Here is a 16,106-nt window from a genome sequence, read left to right as displayed (position 1 = left end):
TGGTCAATCAGGGAGCCACCTGCGAGCAAATTTTCTGCGGTACCATGTGCAACTGATCCACTGAAGTATACAAAGCTTGTGCAGAATGTGACCCAATGTCTTTTTATCATGGTGTTTGCACAGAGAAGAAACACTGCAGAGCTGTGGCTAGGCATTAATAGTAAAAGCATTTAGTCCTCCAGAGAGATGGTTGCAGAGCATTAAACAGAACCCAGGCCTTGTGCCTCCCCCCACACTACGATGAAGATTAGCACTGGAACTGAATGATTTGGAGAGGGCTAAACAGCCGGCAGTCAATCTTTAAATACTTTGTGGAAGTTGGGTGCTCAGGATGAGGGTGAAGGTATGAGTTGGTAGAAGGAAGGTGCCTGAGGCTGAAATGGGGATCAGATGAGTGGAATGAATATTGGATGATTCAGCTGCTTATTTCCTTGTTGTTTTCTGGTTAGCTTTGGTGGGATAGGTGATCTAAGCAACCTTAATTCCATGAACACAGCTGCAGACAATTTCTGATAGGTCATTTTTAAAAAAATGAAAATTCTCTCTGAAATTCTGAATTTCAATGAAAAAATAATGGATGAAATGTATGTGCTTTTTTTGCATTTTTCAACCAGTTCAATCAATGAAGTTTTTAGCCACAGTTTATACTGAGGTTCCATTTTTATGTATTTTATAAAGCGGTTAATAAACTAGTAATAGATGCTTTAATAGATAGTTAAGCAACTGCTCCTGAGTCCAATTGCTCACAACCAGAGTTTATAACTAGGCTTTGCACAATTTGATTTTTATCAGTTTAAATATTCACAATTGTGCAATATGGACATTGAGATTTTCTTCTGATTTGTATCCATTTAAATTTTCACAATTGTGGGAAATTATTGGGGGGGGGGGTGTCAGATGCTGTGGGGCTAGACACTAGTTATTTGAGGATAGCAGATGCTGAGATTCAAAGAGTTAATGCTTTACAACCATTAAAACACAAATGGCCAAAATAATAAAAGAAAATATCCTTAAATCAAACTCTAATAAGTTATTGAGCAGGATGTTTCTTACTTTGCCCAACTGTAACTTCAGTTATTATCAAAATACTTTTTAATCTGTGTACGGTGAAATCGACATTTCGTGACATTTACCGATAAAAGTCTAATCCTTCCAAGCCTGCTTATAACCATCTATAGCATCTTCTGCTGAGGTGCTTAGATACATACTACTCATGACCAGAACATGCTCCTTAGACATCTGCTTGGGCCTAATTATTAGGCCTGACCCGGACCCAAGCCCACCCAACCTGATCCAAGAGGGTAGAGTCATTTTCAAACCTGACCGAGCACCGACTCTTGTCCCTGAGCCTGGGTCAGCGCCATGGCTGCCTGCTGCCCATGGGGTCGGCTGTCCTCCTATGGCTTTGGCGTGGGCAGCAAAGTGCTGTGCTGTGCGTGTCCTGCAAACTGAGCAGTGTTGGGATTCCTTGGCACACTCACTGTGCACACTCATACACACAGGGCACAGTGAGCGACTGCACATCAACTCCCCTGGCAGCAGGAAAAGAGCTGAGCTGACCCGATCAGGTCTGGTTGTTTTCCCAACCGACTCGCACCTGACAGTTATAGTGGGGTTAGGGTGGGTTCAGGTCAGATGCAGGGCTCAAATGCTTGTGACATCTTATTAATCACTTACTCGTCCATTATAGAATTATAGGGCTGAAAGGGACCACAAGGGTTATCTAGTCTAACTTCCCACCAAGATGCAGGACTTGTGTCTAAACCATTTAATAACAATACCTGACTCTTATGCAATACTTATCTTAAGATCACAAAGAACATTCAGAAAAATAACTTTAATATAAAACTTGAATATAAATATATTCTGGTGGGCTTTCACTCTAGTAACCCTGGTCTCTAACTCCCAGTAAAAGAAGTGTCAATTGAATTGCAGTGGGATTTATGTACTGCTCCCTTCCATTGTCAGATTTTCTGTATTTTTTTTTGCATAACTGTTAAACACACATCTCTTGTGCATTAATACACACCTTATTGTGTTTTGCAGTAATCAGGCAATTCCCCCAGAAGCCTAGCAAAGATTCTTTAAAATTAGCCTGGCCATGTAACACTGGCCTTTCCATTATCGGACATAATATTTGGTGTTCTGTACAGACTGGCATGTAACTGATATTAGACTTTGTTGCAGTTGTTACAAGTGAATTATTGTGGTGAGTGGAAGGTCCTGTTCACATTTTCCGAACTCCCAGAATTGTCACAGGTTCTTGTTTGCTAATCCAATTTAAAGTTGGACTCTTGTTTAGTGATGGGGTGAAAATGCTCTTATTTCAGCGTCATACCTAACATTTCTCGAGCATGCGCCTCACTCAGACGCAAGAATCCCCAAATAATTTAAGGAATCATTTCTCTCACTGGGAAATGAAGCCACCTCTGGGCTGGAACGTGACTGTGGTTTAATAAAGCACATCACGGCTACCCAACCAGTTTAGCCTGGGATTGGAAGAATACCACCATATCCAACTGAAATTGCAAGCAGTGGGAGTGTTAGGGACCAAAATGGATTTACACAAAATAGAATTTGCCCAGGAGAGCAGTATTAACAGTTGTCACCTTGTGAGATATGCCATAGGATCTTTCACAGCTGCTAGTTTGCAGGAGTTTGATTTGTGCTCTGATTATCAGGAAGTTGCTGATATATTTCTACCTCTGCATGGTGTATACATTCTTCCTTTGCATGTGCAATTATAAGTGTGTGCATAAGGCAGGCATTTGCACATGCAAAATTGCACAGAGACCGCAGGTCTCAACTTTCTGAGAGCCAGACCCTTTATGATAGGTCTCATCTGAAAGATGGTGCTTCAAGCAGCAGGGTATTTTTTGTATCTTGCACTCTAAATAGTTCCCTTTCACGAGCATTATTCCTCCTCCTGATGACCCACAACTGGCCCAGACCCCTCTACATCCTGCAAAATTGTGGGGCAAGAAGTTAAAACACAGGCTGCTCAATGAGCAATACAGACCATAGAAATAGATAGCAAAGATCCCTCCGTTGGCTGCATCACTGTGGAATTTCATCAAGATCTGATTAGAGGAGCTTTGGGCAGATTTCTTCACTGAGTTCCCCGTGAACATGCCCAGCTGTGGGGCTGTTTGCTGTGGTCCATCCCTGAAAGCACAAGTCAGAAAGAACACAACCAAATTACACCTTTCCCCATATCCCAGGTTGGGACCAGCCTCTTGGCACTCCGATGCACACATACACACAACCTCCTGTTCTTTCCTGCCCTATCTTTGTTTTCACACCCCAATCTGCGACATTAGGTTTCCCGTGACTCCTTCGGCAGCCAATAACTTCACTTCCAGAGTGGTACAAGTGGATTCGTCCCAGGTTGGCCCATATAATTGCAGGCAATAGGGACTCCAGATGTGACCAATAATCTGCTTCTGAAGAAAGGCTTCATCTCCGCCTTCTGAACTTTCATCACCTGCCTTTGGAGAATTAAGGCCAGATGTTCCAAAGAGCTCTGCACTTCGGTGCACAGTGGATGCTGAGCTCCTTCTAACGTCCAGCTCCAACAGTGCGCACTGAGCACTTGAAAATGTACCTCTGAGCTCTTTAGGAGGTTTGGCCCCATGTGCCCCCCTCAATGGACCAATGTGGGTGGAGTTATTGTTGTGCCGTGCATGACTTATCCTCCCATCTCCTAAGGGGAGATGAAGATCCTACCCTGCCATGCTCCTGGAGCCAAATTCTCAGCTGATGTAAATCAGCATAGCTACACTGACTTTGGTGGAGCTACGCCCATTTACACCAGCTAAAGACCTGGCTCCCGATCTCTGGGAGCTTGCGTTTGAACCCAGCTCTCCATCCCTGATGCAATGCCGTGCCCTTGCTCTGAGTGAAAGTGTTCTTTGATTTCACTTTGGACTGTTCAGCTACTTATGTCTGATGACAAAGCAAAAGCTAAAGAGGACACCAGCAAATGTCGTATTTCCCCACTGTTCTATATCTATCCAGTACCACAAAGTCGTTCTGCAAACGAATAAACAAGCCTGGGAAAACCTCTGCTGGGGAAATCTGAAGCGAAAGGCAATTCCTATTATGCTAGTTTGAACCAGATTCATTTCCTCTAAATTCAGCTTGAAGGAAAGACCCCATTTGCCATTCATAAAAGTATCCTCTGTCAAGCCCCTTTGGCTGCCAGAGAGATTTTCTCTTATTTCGTTTAGCAGAGCATTTCAGAGATGAAGGGCCGTGCTGAGGAGAGAATCCAGCAGGAGGAGGTTACCTGTAACCTAACAATGTCCAGTCTCAGCTGGGATGATGTCCTGCATTTGCCCCCAGCAGAGATGCAGCGTCTAGAGAGAGTAATTGGGTCAGACTGGATGCAAGAGGGCTGCATTTGTTTAAACTGCGCACAGCATGGGTTTGATTTCTTTGTTTTTGAACAGGTGGTGATCACAGAATTAGGACTCGGAGAGACTCACTGCCACTCAGTCGCTAGACAGTATTTATCCTCCAGGGGCCAAATCTTTGGTCGGTGTAAACGGCATAACTTTAATGAAGTCAATGGGAAAAAGATGGTGAGAGCTCAAAGTCACTGGAGCTACAGCCAACGTACATCGGCTGAGGATCCATCTACAGATCTTTGTCCAGTCCCACATGAAGGGGGTTTCCACCAGTTCCTTTAGGAAACCAGACCATGTTCAGTCTCATTCCCCTTGGGGACTTTTCATTTGAAATCCAGCCAGAGTTTTAGGTTAAGATCACAGAAGCTAAGTTTGGAGAAGATCTCTCAGCTCATCTTGACCATTCCCCTAAGCCAACACAGCACAAGGTTCTATGGAGAAAGGGCCGATCAGATACAGAGCTGATACTTACTAGGCCAAATTCCCATCACTCCTAGCTATATTCCAAACCTCACCCTGAAGCATTCTTCTCCCCCCCGAATGCTTCATAATGGCCTCGTCCAGCAAAGCACTCAAGCACTTGAATAACACCATTGAAGTCAATGGAACTTTTCCCGTGCGTGCGTGCTTTGCTGAACGGGGGCCCAAATCCCTACAGATCAGGCAGACAGACCAACCAAGTCAGCTCTCATGCTCCCGCCGAGGCACCCACCAGATGGTGATGAAGTCATTGTAGGGCTCCGTTTGCAGCAGTGTAAAGTTGAGATGAATCCCATACCCTGCAGGCACCGTGACGAGCCAGGCGCAGTCCTGGGAATTGGGGTACTGGTTGGGGAAGCCTGGGGAGTAGATGGTGCCATTCTGGGTGGTGATATTTCCTCCGCATGGGACTGCACGGAATTAACAATGAACAGAAACACAAGTACAATTAACAAACCCCTCCTGGATCCCCTGCCCCTCTTTGCCTTCCCTCCCTTCCTCCCCTTGCGGTGAACCTCCTCCCTCCAGCTGAGCAGAGATGGATGCACAACTCACTCCTGTGCCCAACGATGCTGATCTCCTCAACCCTACTGGACGATTCAGGGGTGATCCGAGAATCAGAGGCTGATCCAGATGTCTAACTATAGCTCCCAGCTCCCCTCAGCCCAGAGTGCTCAAGATAAAGGCAAGATTTAAACTCCACAGTGTCAACAGGGAATAAGCCAGCACTGAGGGGCTGCAGTGACTGGTCTCAACAAATACACGAGATGACAGAACTAGAGCAATTAGACAAGACAGCGGTTGTGATTACACATGGATCCAACCCAAAACCCTGGACTGAACCCAATATGCACGTTAGGAATCTGTGGATCCTGTCCCAAACTTTTCAGCTCCATCCTGTTACAGTAAACCCTGCTTAGTGCCTCGGGGCTGGATGGAAACAATCAGAGGCTTTTGGTACCCAGTTGACAACCAGGTGCGCTGAGAAACCACACCTTGTGCTCCAATCCAGGGACTAGGGCTCACCAGCTGTGTGTACCCATGGGGAACAGCATGCTCCTGAACCTGTCAGTGGGCAAAACTATCCAACCATAAATACCACGACCTGGGCCAGAGCTGCTGAACAGCTGGTGTTTTAGAGAGCGGATCTGAGAGCAGGGGTGGGGGTTATTAGTAGTTATTATTTGCATGACAGCAGCACCTCTACCCTAACTGAGATCTGGGGCACACTGTGCCGGATGCTCCACACACCCCCACGAGCTTGTAAGCTAAACAGTCGGGACAAACAAAGAATGGGAGGGAAACAGAGAGGTGATGTGACCTGCCTAGAGACACACAGCCGATGAGTGGCAGACAGGAAACAGACCCCAGGCTTCCTGAGTCCCACATCTAGGCTTTACCCACTGCATCATGCTGCCTCTCTAGGACGCATGATTTCTGGTACAGAACGTTTTCCAATCTGCTTGGAACAGCGCTGGTGGATTTGCAGCGCGTGATTAGCCCCCTGCAGACAGGACTGTCTCTCACACCTTGTGCGCCTGATTCTCCTCTTGCTTACGCACAGCGTTTCATGCCGGAGTTGCTCCATTGACTTCAAGGGAGTTATTTCCAATTAATGGTGTAAATCAGATCTGAGGCAGGCCCTGTGTATTTAGTGCCTAATCCCGCTTTGCCTGTTCACGTGAGCAGTCCAAGTGAGAGTGTGTACACACACACACACACACACACACTTACTTTATATAACAAGGATGAGATTTGCAAAACCACCTTGGAGATTGGGATGCTCAATCCCTCTCAATTGTAATAAAACCCGTGCAACCCCGTGACTCCCAAGGGAATCCCTTCAGTAGCTTTAGAAATCTCAGCCTCTACTGATTTATTTCAAAATCACTGCTTCTCTTACAGTTCAATGGACTTTTCACTGTGACCTGCATGGGAAGGGGAGATTGATGGACGAGGGCAACTATTACTCACGGGCAGCTTCTATGCAAAAATAGACAGCGATTGGTGGTTGTGTTTAAGAAAGAAAGTATCTGGAAAGGGAGCGTTTGCAATGATATTAATAGTGCTAACAATCCAGCGTGCACAGTGACTCCTCAGCAAAAACACGCCCCCCAACCAAAACTGGACTTAACCACCTCTTCCTGTGCCTAAGTATGTGGCCCCTGAAGCGTCACGTTTAGAAGTACTGTAGGACATGCCAATTGCTTTGTACTCCCTTCCTCGTGGTGTAGCAGGGTTCTTGCTAAAGAAAGCAAGCAGGGATGAAAGACAGGGCTGGATGGAAAATGTGGGCAGAATGGTTATTCAAATACCTTAGGGGCTCGCTCCTGCTACCTTCAAGGCACAGTGAAGTCAACGAGCATTGAGGGTGTGCTGCATCTGCAGCTCAGCCCCTTGCAGGACGGAGCGCTAATGGGCGGATATTCAGCCACATCTGCAGCAGGTGTATATCACCAGAGCTCCACTGAAGTCAACTGACACCAGCTGAGGATGTGGCCCTCTATGTTTTATGTCCTCTAGGGCTAAGGAGTCTTGATTCAAAAGAGAAAAACAAACGCAGCTCCCCAATACAAGGCAAGTTTGGGAGCAACTGGTCCAAAGAGACTGGTAGAAGCCATCCTGCTTACAGGGGGAATCATCAATAACCAGGCTTGCACTTCTTAAGGTTTCATATAAAAGACCCCTCTACAGTAAACTGCACAGAACTCAATCTCTCTCTCTTGAAATGATGAAAGGCCAAGATAGCCTTGCTGGGGTTTGAACAGAGAAACTACACATTTCAGACTTGATGTCAAGAACACCAAGCCATTCACTCCGGCTAACACCCTGAAACCACTCTTGGAAATCAGAGCTGCAGACACAAGTCTTGCAAATGGAGCCTCTTGCTAAGATCTTTAAAGAATTCCGCCTCCAACAGGGAAAGATTCAGCAGCATTTTAGTGATGCAGCCATCGCTGCATAAGGGAGACCAGACTGCGCATTGACACAACCCTACTACTGAATCCCGATAGCTGCAAGGGTCTTTTCTCAGCAGGGGCTCAGCACAGTGGGGGTGATTAAATTTACTTCAGCGCAGTACTGGGTGTTGCAAACACAAAGTGCGGAGCTGATCAAAGCCCCAGTTCTTTACCTTAGTTATTTAGCTGCTCCGACACATCATAAAGTTCTGACTTTGATAGGTGTTTGAATGGGAAAAAGGCAAAACTTATTTAGAACAATAAAACACTGTTTGAATCAGGCTCAGTGTCAGCATGAAATAGCAGGCTGGGAAAGAAGGAAAAGTTAAAAAAAATAGAAAGAAAACCAGGCAGAGAATGCTGGCCCTGTGTGGCCATAAACCTGTCCAAGAGCCGGCAGTAATTTCTCAGGGGTTAATAAATCAGCAAAACGATGATGGTTTCTTAGCATAAGCAGGGAGCACAGATTCTGAAGTTGCCACGTGACAGTGCTCAGGGAAACGTGCTCTGTGGGGAGCTTGCAGAGAAGACAAATCAATGCATTTGCAATGTGGAGCCATTGTCCCTGGAGAGGTTAAGAATGGATGAGACCTGGGTTCTAATTTTTGTCTCTGCCACTGAGTTGCTGGGTGACCATTGGCAAGTCACTTGAACGCTTTGTGTTTCAGCTTCCCTCATCTGTACAATAGACTTAATAATAATACACAAGGCAGTGGAGCTGAGAGGGTTAGATAATTAATATCTGTGAAGCCCACTTCTATCCGTGGAAGACAGGCGCTATGGGACTGGTTCACAGAGGTTCTGACAATGGGTGCTTTAAGTGCTCAGCACTTTCAAAAAGCAGGCATGTTTTTCTCAGGGCCATATACTGCCTTATTGCACAAGCACTACTCCCACTGACAGTCAGCGACGGAACAAGCAAAGAACAAAATGCTGCTAGCCAGAGAGGGGCTTGACTCATAACCCCAGATGCAAACACACCCTAACTCTGGAAGATGAACCCAGGTCTGGGTGTGAATTTCGCCACTCGCCCACACCTCCCAAAGTGGGCTGACCCCAACTCACTGATCCTAACACTACCAGGGTCGAGACCTGTAGCCGTACGACACAGCTCAGGCCTGTCTCTAGCAGCAGCTTGTGTTTCCAGAGAAACTTGCATCCTGTAGGATCACAAAGCACTTTAGGTTTTACAAATGTAAAGGGCCGTGGTCTGTACAAACTACAATGCAATGTAGCTGGCTCTGGGGTGAGACAAAGCAGCTGTTAAACAGTGCACAGCAACGCTACACAAAGGCTTAGGAAAGGAAGAGCTATGCCCTCGAGGACCACATGCATATAACAAAGAAACTGCAGACCATATTTTTATCTCTTCTATTGGATCCTCCACTATCACTGAGCTGCTGTTCTGAGCTTGTTCCCTTCCCACTAATCAGCATCGGCACAAAGCCAGACTGCATATGAGTTTGAATGAACCTGAGTCAGCAATCTGGGCTTTGACCTAGAAAGAAGGTGGATTTAAAATACCAAGGCAATGTCATTTCCTCCTTCCTCCCAGCTGATCCATCAAAATCAAAGGCAAGCAAGTTACCAGAAGCCAGTACTGAGCAGACTCCTCGGGCTACCCAGAAAATCCCCATGATATTCAAAGGTGACCCAATAAAGTCGTACCTTCACACCTGGGCAGTGGGTGGTCCCAATTCCTATTGGTCCCATGCTGACATGTCAGGACTGGGTGGCCAATCAGCTGGTATCCAGGAAGGCACTCAAAAGATACGGACTGGCCAACATTGTAACCGGCTCCTCTCACAATGCCATTGGCAAAAGGCTCAGGGTCAGGACACTCTTGGAGTTCATAGGCTGGAAATACAATAAGGAGACAAGTTCTGTATTTCATGCTTTCCTCTAAGGGCTGGAGTCATTTTCCCCTCCTGCCAAGGGTTTCGTAGTGCTCGAGCCACCATCCTCACCATATCTTGGCTGTCACTCTAGAGGATGGAGGTTTAATGCGTGCAGAGGAAATGGGGCATGGGAGAGACGGCCAAAATGTCACCCCAATGGACAAAAATCCCTAGATAAATGCATGTCCTATGGCAGTAAATACCCCTTTCCTCCCTGCTTCATAGCTGGATTTAGGACCAGAAGGGCTTGAAGCTATATAAAAGTGGTCTGATCCGGGATGGCAATTCCCACATAAAAATCTACCCCTTGGCATGATTAGGGATTTCGGGTGAAATTCTGGCCCCACTGATTTCACTGGGAATTTTGCCATTGACTGCAGTGCGGCCAGAATGCCACTGTTAGATTCTTCACAATGCTTGATGGTTTTGGTTTGGTTTCGTTTTGGGGTTTTTTTTTGGTTTTTGGGTTTTTTTAAGAGTGGTGACTCTATAAAGGGTTTAAAGAGCCAAACATTCTTCTGATCGATAGCGATTAGAAAATCCTGCTACTTGTGGCAGGCATGGTCATGGAGCAATGGGCCCCGCTCTTGGTTTATCCTGTCTCTATGAGGCCTATGTCCACTGGGTCAACCCACAGCTCGCTTCTAATGGGGGAAATCTGCCAGGTTTTTCAACAAAATGGAAGTGGTTTTGGTGATAAATGGATGGCAGTTGGCTAACATGCGCTGCCTGTCACGATGAGTTATTATTGGTCAGCACAGCCAGATCTAATTTTCATAGCAATTTCCATGAGATTACCCATGGTGCCTTGGACTGTGCTTTTCCCCCTAAATCGTACAACAGCGCATGAGTTATATGGTATACGCACGGGAAAGCCAAAGGAAAATTAATGTTTTCAATTAGGTCTGAGTAGCTGCTTTTAGTGCTATTTCTGGGGAGTCTGCCCTTTGCCAGCCTTTGGCTGCATCACAGGGACAGAGAGATATGCTCTGCCTTTTCCACTCATAGTTTGCCTCTCTTCTGTGGCGGCAGGATCACTCAGCTCCCAGCTGCGGCACATTGAAGTCCATCTCCTTCGTTACACAACACACAGCTCCCCTGCATGACACCTGGTCCCTTCAATGCTCGAATCCCCCAAGGACGGGGACGCAGAGAAGGCCGAGTGTTTTGGGAAATGTAGTACTCACGAGAGCTCCGGATTGACAGCCCTGCAGACTCAGATATACACTGACCCATTCCGCTTGAGGTACATATAGAAATGTGGCTGTTTCTAGGTATATAAATGGAAATCTGCTTCTTTGGTCTGCTCAGCTCTTGGCTTCTTTTAATGAGGCTGCCAGTGTATTGCAATGACCAATGTGCCCCTCCGCAGAGAGGCCAACAGGCGAATAAGCCATGAGACTCAACAGCCTGAGAGACGGCCCTTCCAAAGGCACATTGGTCAAGGGACATTGTGAGGGGAAACAGCACAGCTGTTGCCCATGCTGCAGCTGGATGAACCAAGGAATCCAGGGCTGTCAACCCAGCGCCTTCCAAAATCAGAAAATCCACTCTGAGAAGTTTGAACAAAAAACACCCAGAGAGCTCCTGCCCAGAGGGTTTCACAGACTCACAGGAATTCACTGCTCAGGGGCCTACATGTTTAACAGCAACTAGGGATCGGGGGTGCTCAATTTTTCAGGTGCCTGACTTAAGACACCTTAAACGGGGCTTGATTTTGAGAGAGTTGAGCCCCGTCCCCCTGAAAATCATGACTCCCTGTAAGATGATCTCAAGCTGAGGATGCAAAACCAGAGGCTCTTCAAATTCACTGGTCACTTGTGAAACTTTAGGCCAGGGTTTGCTTATTAATTGGTGCTAATTTATTTCTCTGCCCCCACTCTCATTCTCGGTTAAGATTCTCAAACCATGCCCAGCTCCATGGCATATGAATATTCAATTAAACTACTGCGTCTCTTTTCTTTAAAATGCACAGTTCCCCTATCCACAGCCCATATCAGCACAAATCAAGAGTGCATCACAGCTCTAGGAAACAGAGAGGAGCTTTCAGGATCCTAACTTTACTTTTGACCCTGAAAGACGAGCACCTGCAAAATTCCAAGGCAAAGTTGTGTCCATTGGGGACGACTTCTTACGGCGCACGACAGTCTAGAGAGCCAAGATCAAAGTGAGTCTGGCCAGAATTAATTCTGAGGCATTTCACTGTTACAAAGCACTACGGGAACATTTGTTATTTGCCTTAGGCAACAGCAGGATGAACGGAACCCAGCTATTAGGATTAAGTATGGATCTCATGTAACACCTTTCCACTAATTTGGATTAAGTCCTCATGGTACTAATTCAACAAAAGAGCAGCTCTTATTCCATCTGCTCCCTCTCCAGTGCCAGCCCTGGGGACAGGATTCTCCCTCCCTGCTTGTTTGGTGGCCTTGTTACCTTGGTATTCCAGCTTAAATCCTGGCTTGTTTTGCGAATGGTCACTGTGGAAGTACACGGTTGTCTCGTGTGACGTCGACAGCAGGGAGCCTGGGATTTCAGTGCCACTGAACCTGCCAATCACATTACTGGTGTCGTAAGGTCCATTCCGGATTTCAATGAAGTCGTGGTTCGGCTCGGTGGAGAAGTTCAGAAACTGGATGTGGGCACCTGAGAAGGAGAAGAGGAGGAGGAGGAGAAGAAATAAACGCAACGGTCAAGTCAGTCTGCTAGTTCGGAAATCGGCAAATACTGGTGGATCAAGCAGCAGGACCTGGAACCTTACTCATCAAGTTTCAGAGTAGCAGCCGTGTTAGTCTGTATTCGCAAAAAGAAAAGGAGGACTTGTGGCACCTTAGAGACTAACAAATTTATCTGAGCATAAGCTTTCGTGAGCTACAGCTCACTTCACTGGAATGCATCCTATGAAGTGAGCTGTAGCTCACCAAAGCTTATGCTCAAATAAATTGGTTAGTCTCTAAGGTGCCACAAGTCCTCCTTTTCTTATATTCATCAAGTGTCTGATGCCAGAATGAGCCTGATGGTGAATGTACCGGGTGCATGCAGGTGGACTCAAGGAACCTGTTTATATGCAGGTAGAATACATTTGTTGTGCTGCTGAATGTCCCAGGAACGTCCAGACAGAAAGCACTTGTTGTTCCGACTATACCAGCGAGGCTCTATCATTCCTGTTATTTCAGTGGGGTGCTGCAACACAGCAGGCAAAGTGGACACGTAGCTGGAGCGTTGAACATTTGTACTCTTTTTCAAAATCATTCACCCCACTGTTTCAGTGGGAACCACTGCTTAAGAACATAGGCCCTTTGGGTATGTCTACATTGTACACGAGGCTCAGGCTCGGACTCGGGTGTGAGCCCAACCACACACAAATCCATCAGACTCGGGTCAGCAAGCACTCACGACCCAGGTCCTAAGATCTGGCTAGCTGGATGGGTGAGAGCCTGAGTGCAGCTGTGACTCGGGTCCAAGCCCTGTCACTTTGTAGTGTGGATGCAGGTCATGCTGTAGACCCAAGTCAGAAGGTCTGTGCAGTACAGTATGGACATGTTAGCATGGCTGAAAGACCCAGGTCCAGCAATTGCAAACCCAGATTTACAAAGCAGCCTGGACGCTCAAGCCTGGGCATGGAAACAGTGAGTCCACAAGCCCGAGTCTCACAAACATGGCTTAGTGGACAGAGTAGACACACCCTTTATGTCCAAACCTCCAGCCACACACATCATGAAATAGGCTCACGCCTTACTTTACCTCCATCCAGAGAGAGAGAAAGAGAGGAGTCCCTCTATTACTAGAAGTTCTCAACCTATTTACCAGTGTGGGCTGCATATGTGGCCCAGAATGTGTTACGTGGGTCGCATCCAGTACTACCTATATGGCCCTGAGGATGTCACATTGGCCACAGCTCTGTGCTGACTGAGCTGCAAGCGGCCCATGGGCTGCGGGTTGAGAACCGCTGGCTCAGACCAATGCTCTCTCAGGGATAATTTCAGCATGGGGACTGGATCACCACTTCCGCTGCCTTGTGAAGACCAGGTTTCTGACAGAAATGAGTCAGACAAACTCTCCCAGCCTGCACAGACAGCATGAGAGTTTAGCATTCAGGCACCGCTGAGTGGGAGACAGTGATCTAATTGTATCTTGATTTGCTCTTTAAACAACTCAGCTGGCTTCCAATTGTTCTATAAGGGATGCTTCTCAAGCTAATGGCCCAGTGCTACTGGGGTTCCTACACTGCACTGTTTGGGGTTGGATTGTGACTGGGTCCTTAGCAGATGTGCTATGAGGAAGGGAGAAGGAGAGCACAAGGCAAATCTCTCCCCCTTTCCGTATGCTCTGGTGTGCAGCCGAGCCATGATCCGGGGGGCAAGCTGGGGTGCTGGGAGAGGCAAGGGTGTTGCACTCCTGACTGCACCCCAACATACAGAGGCATGCGTAATAACAACAAGGGGGAAAGCTTCAGTCCAGAAAACTCAGAAGTGACCCAGAGAATCAGCTGTATTTGCAGGTGCAGTGAGACCTTCCAGATTAACCCCTGAGTGTCTACCATCACTTAGGCCACAAGCAGAAATAGGTACCCAGAAGCAACAGTGTTCATCTGAAGAACTGGCAGCCTTACCGAACCCTACAGGCAGGGAGATCCTCCAGCTGCAGTCCATGTTACTGGGGTAGTTTCCTGGGAACCCAGGGCTCAAGATCACTCCTTCCATCTCTTCTGTGGTCCCACCGCATTGGGCTGTAAGATCGACAGGGGCCTGATGTTAATGGAAAGGATCTGGGGAAAGGTCGCTTACCATTTACACAGGGAGACAGCCACTGCCATCAATTTATTTTATGGAAAAGAAAAGAAAAATTCACCACAGAGCTAACATGATATTTGCCAAGCATCACCCTGATCACCCCCCTAGTACGTTGTATCTTTTTCCTGCCCTCTGTGTCTGACCTATTAAAGCTCTGATCCTGTGACTGGATCGATACCTCTGGTCACAGCATTGTTGTAAGGTGTTAGAAGCAGGGGGCACCTATTACCATGTGCATGTGCAGTATCAAACCCAGTGGGGCCTGTGAGTGGTAACGACTTAATTTCCTTAAATAAGGCACAAAATACAGCTAAGAAATCTATCTGTCTAGCCCCTTACGGTGATTCTGAATGCCTCTGCTTGATCCAAATCAAGATGGAACTGTTGGTATATTTAGCAAACTCTGGACAATTATAAATACAGAACAATTTGCATACGCAGTTGGCTCAAATGAAACCTCTACAAAGACCAATGCACAAACATCAAAACAAACAAGAAGACAGATTAAATTTCAACTCAAGACATCATCTTATCTGACTGACCTCTGCGTTACTCTTGTAATATGTTCCAATAACATGCACTCATATCCCTAATCCAATCTGACACTGAAGGTACAGATTTCCCTTTGTCCAGCATCTCACTATGCATGCTCACGTCTGACAATGCTTCTCTTGTAAGGGTTTCCCCCCACTTGATGTCTGTTTAACATAACTGCTCTTAAATTATGTAAAAGGAAAACATCTGGATTAAATAAACTGACAGCAGCCAGCAAGCCTTGCCAGGGAATTAATATGTTTTCTCCAGTGCTTTGGGGGCTTTTGTATAATGTCTGGAAATGAGAGAATGATGAAGAATCCAATCTCTGGTTTTACAGTGAGGTGAAAATTGTCATACTTGGGAGATGCTTGGCACACATACATAGAATTTCACACACACACACACACACTCTGAAAAAAGTTGCTAAGTTGCTTGATTTTCACTCAAGCAGGTGCAGGTGCTCAGCATCTCTAAAAACCAGGGCGACACAGCCTGCGGCAGCGAACCTCTAAGCCCGAATCGACACACTCAGGCTCATGGGGCTCAGGATACCACACTAAAAACAGCTGTGTAGACACAGTGGCTTGGGCTGGAGCTTGGACTCTGAAGTCTAGGCAGGGGGTGGGCTTCAGAGATTGAGCTGCAACTTAGAAGGGCTGTCTCCGCAGCTGTGTTGAGTGCGGTAAGCGCAAGCCCAAGTCTCTTGACTTGGGCTCAGAGGCTTGCTGTCGTGGGCTGTCACTGGCTGTGGAGATGTACCCTTATGTAAGGTGCTTCAGTATGGATCCAGCTGTAGACTCCTGGGCTTGAACAACCCAACCCCAGACGCACACTGTGTTCCTTTATTAAAACAGCAGTGACCGGGTCCTGCAAAGCAGTCGCCTCCCAGTGACATCACTGGGATTTGGAGGAGAGGAGAAGAGAAGTGGGAAGGTAGGTAGGTAGGTAGACGGGCAAGTATAGGGATGGACACACGGACGTAACTTTCCAGCACTACACTAAAGGGACAATCTGGCTCAAACACCAGTA

General features: G+C 46.8%; 1 protein-coding gene across 11 annotated transcripts in view; it reads right to left on the bottom strand.

Moving 5' to 3' along the window:
• CSMD2 (CUB and Sushi multiple domains 2) overlaps window positions 1-16,106 on the bottom strand; it is a 548,097-nt gene that overhangs the window by 82,909 nt on the left and 449,082 nt on the right. For all 11 annotated transcript variants that reach the window (XM_073317325.1, XM_073317326.1, XM_073317333.1 and 8 more), the window contains 5 exons: window positions 14,360-14,476; window positions 12,184-12,393; window positions 9,518-9,706; window positions 5,122-5,299; window positions 3,020-3,165 (listed from right to left, as the gene is read on the bottom strand). In XM_073317325.1, the coding sequence (XP_073173426.1) occupies window positions 3,020-3,165; window positions 5,122-5,299; window positions 9,518-9,706; window positions 12,184-12,393; window positions 14,360-14,476 (840 nt within the window). The remainder of the gene's footprint in view (window positions 1-3,019; window positions 3,166-5,121; window positions 5,300-9,517; window positions 9,707-12,183; window positions 12,394-14,359; window positions 14,477-16,106) is intronic.

The sequence above is a fragment of the Lepidochelys kempii genome, chromosome 19 (genome assembly GCF_965140265.1).
Source record: "Lepidochelys kempii isolate rLepKem1 chromosome 19, rLepKem1.hap2, whole genome shotgun sequence".
Classification (NCBI taxonomy): domain Eukaryota; kingdom Metazoa; phylum Chordata; order Testudines; family Cheloniidae; genus Lepidochelys; species Lepidochelys kempii.
Note: the sequence above shows the minus strand (reverse complement) of the source record. Positions and strands in the feature narration are given on the sequence as shown.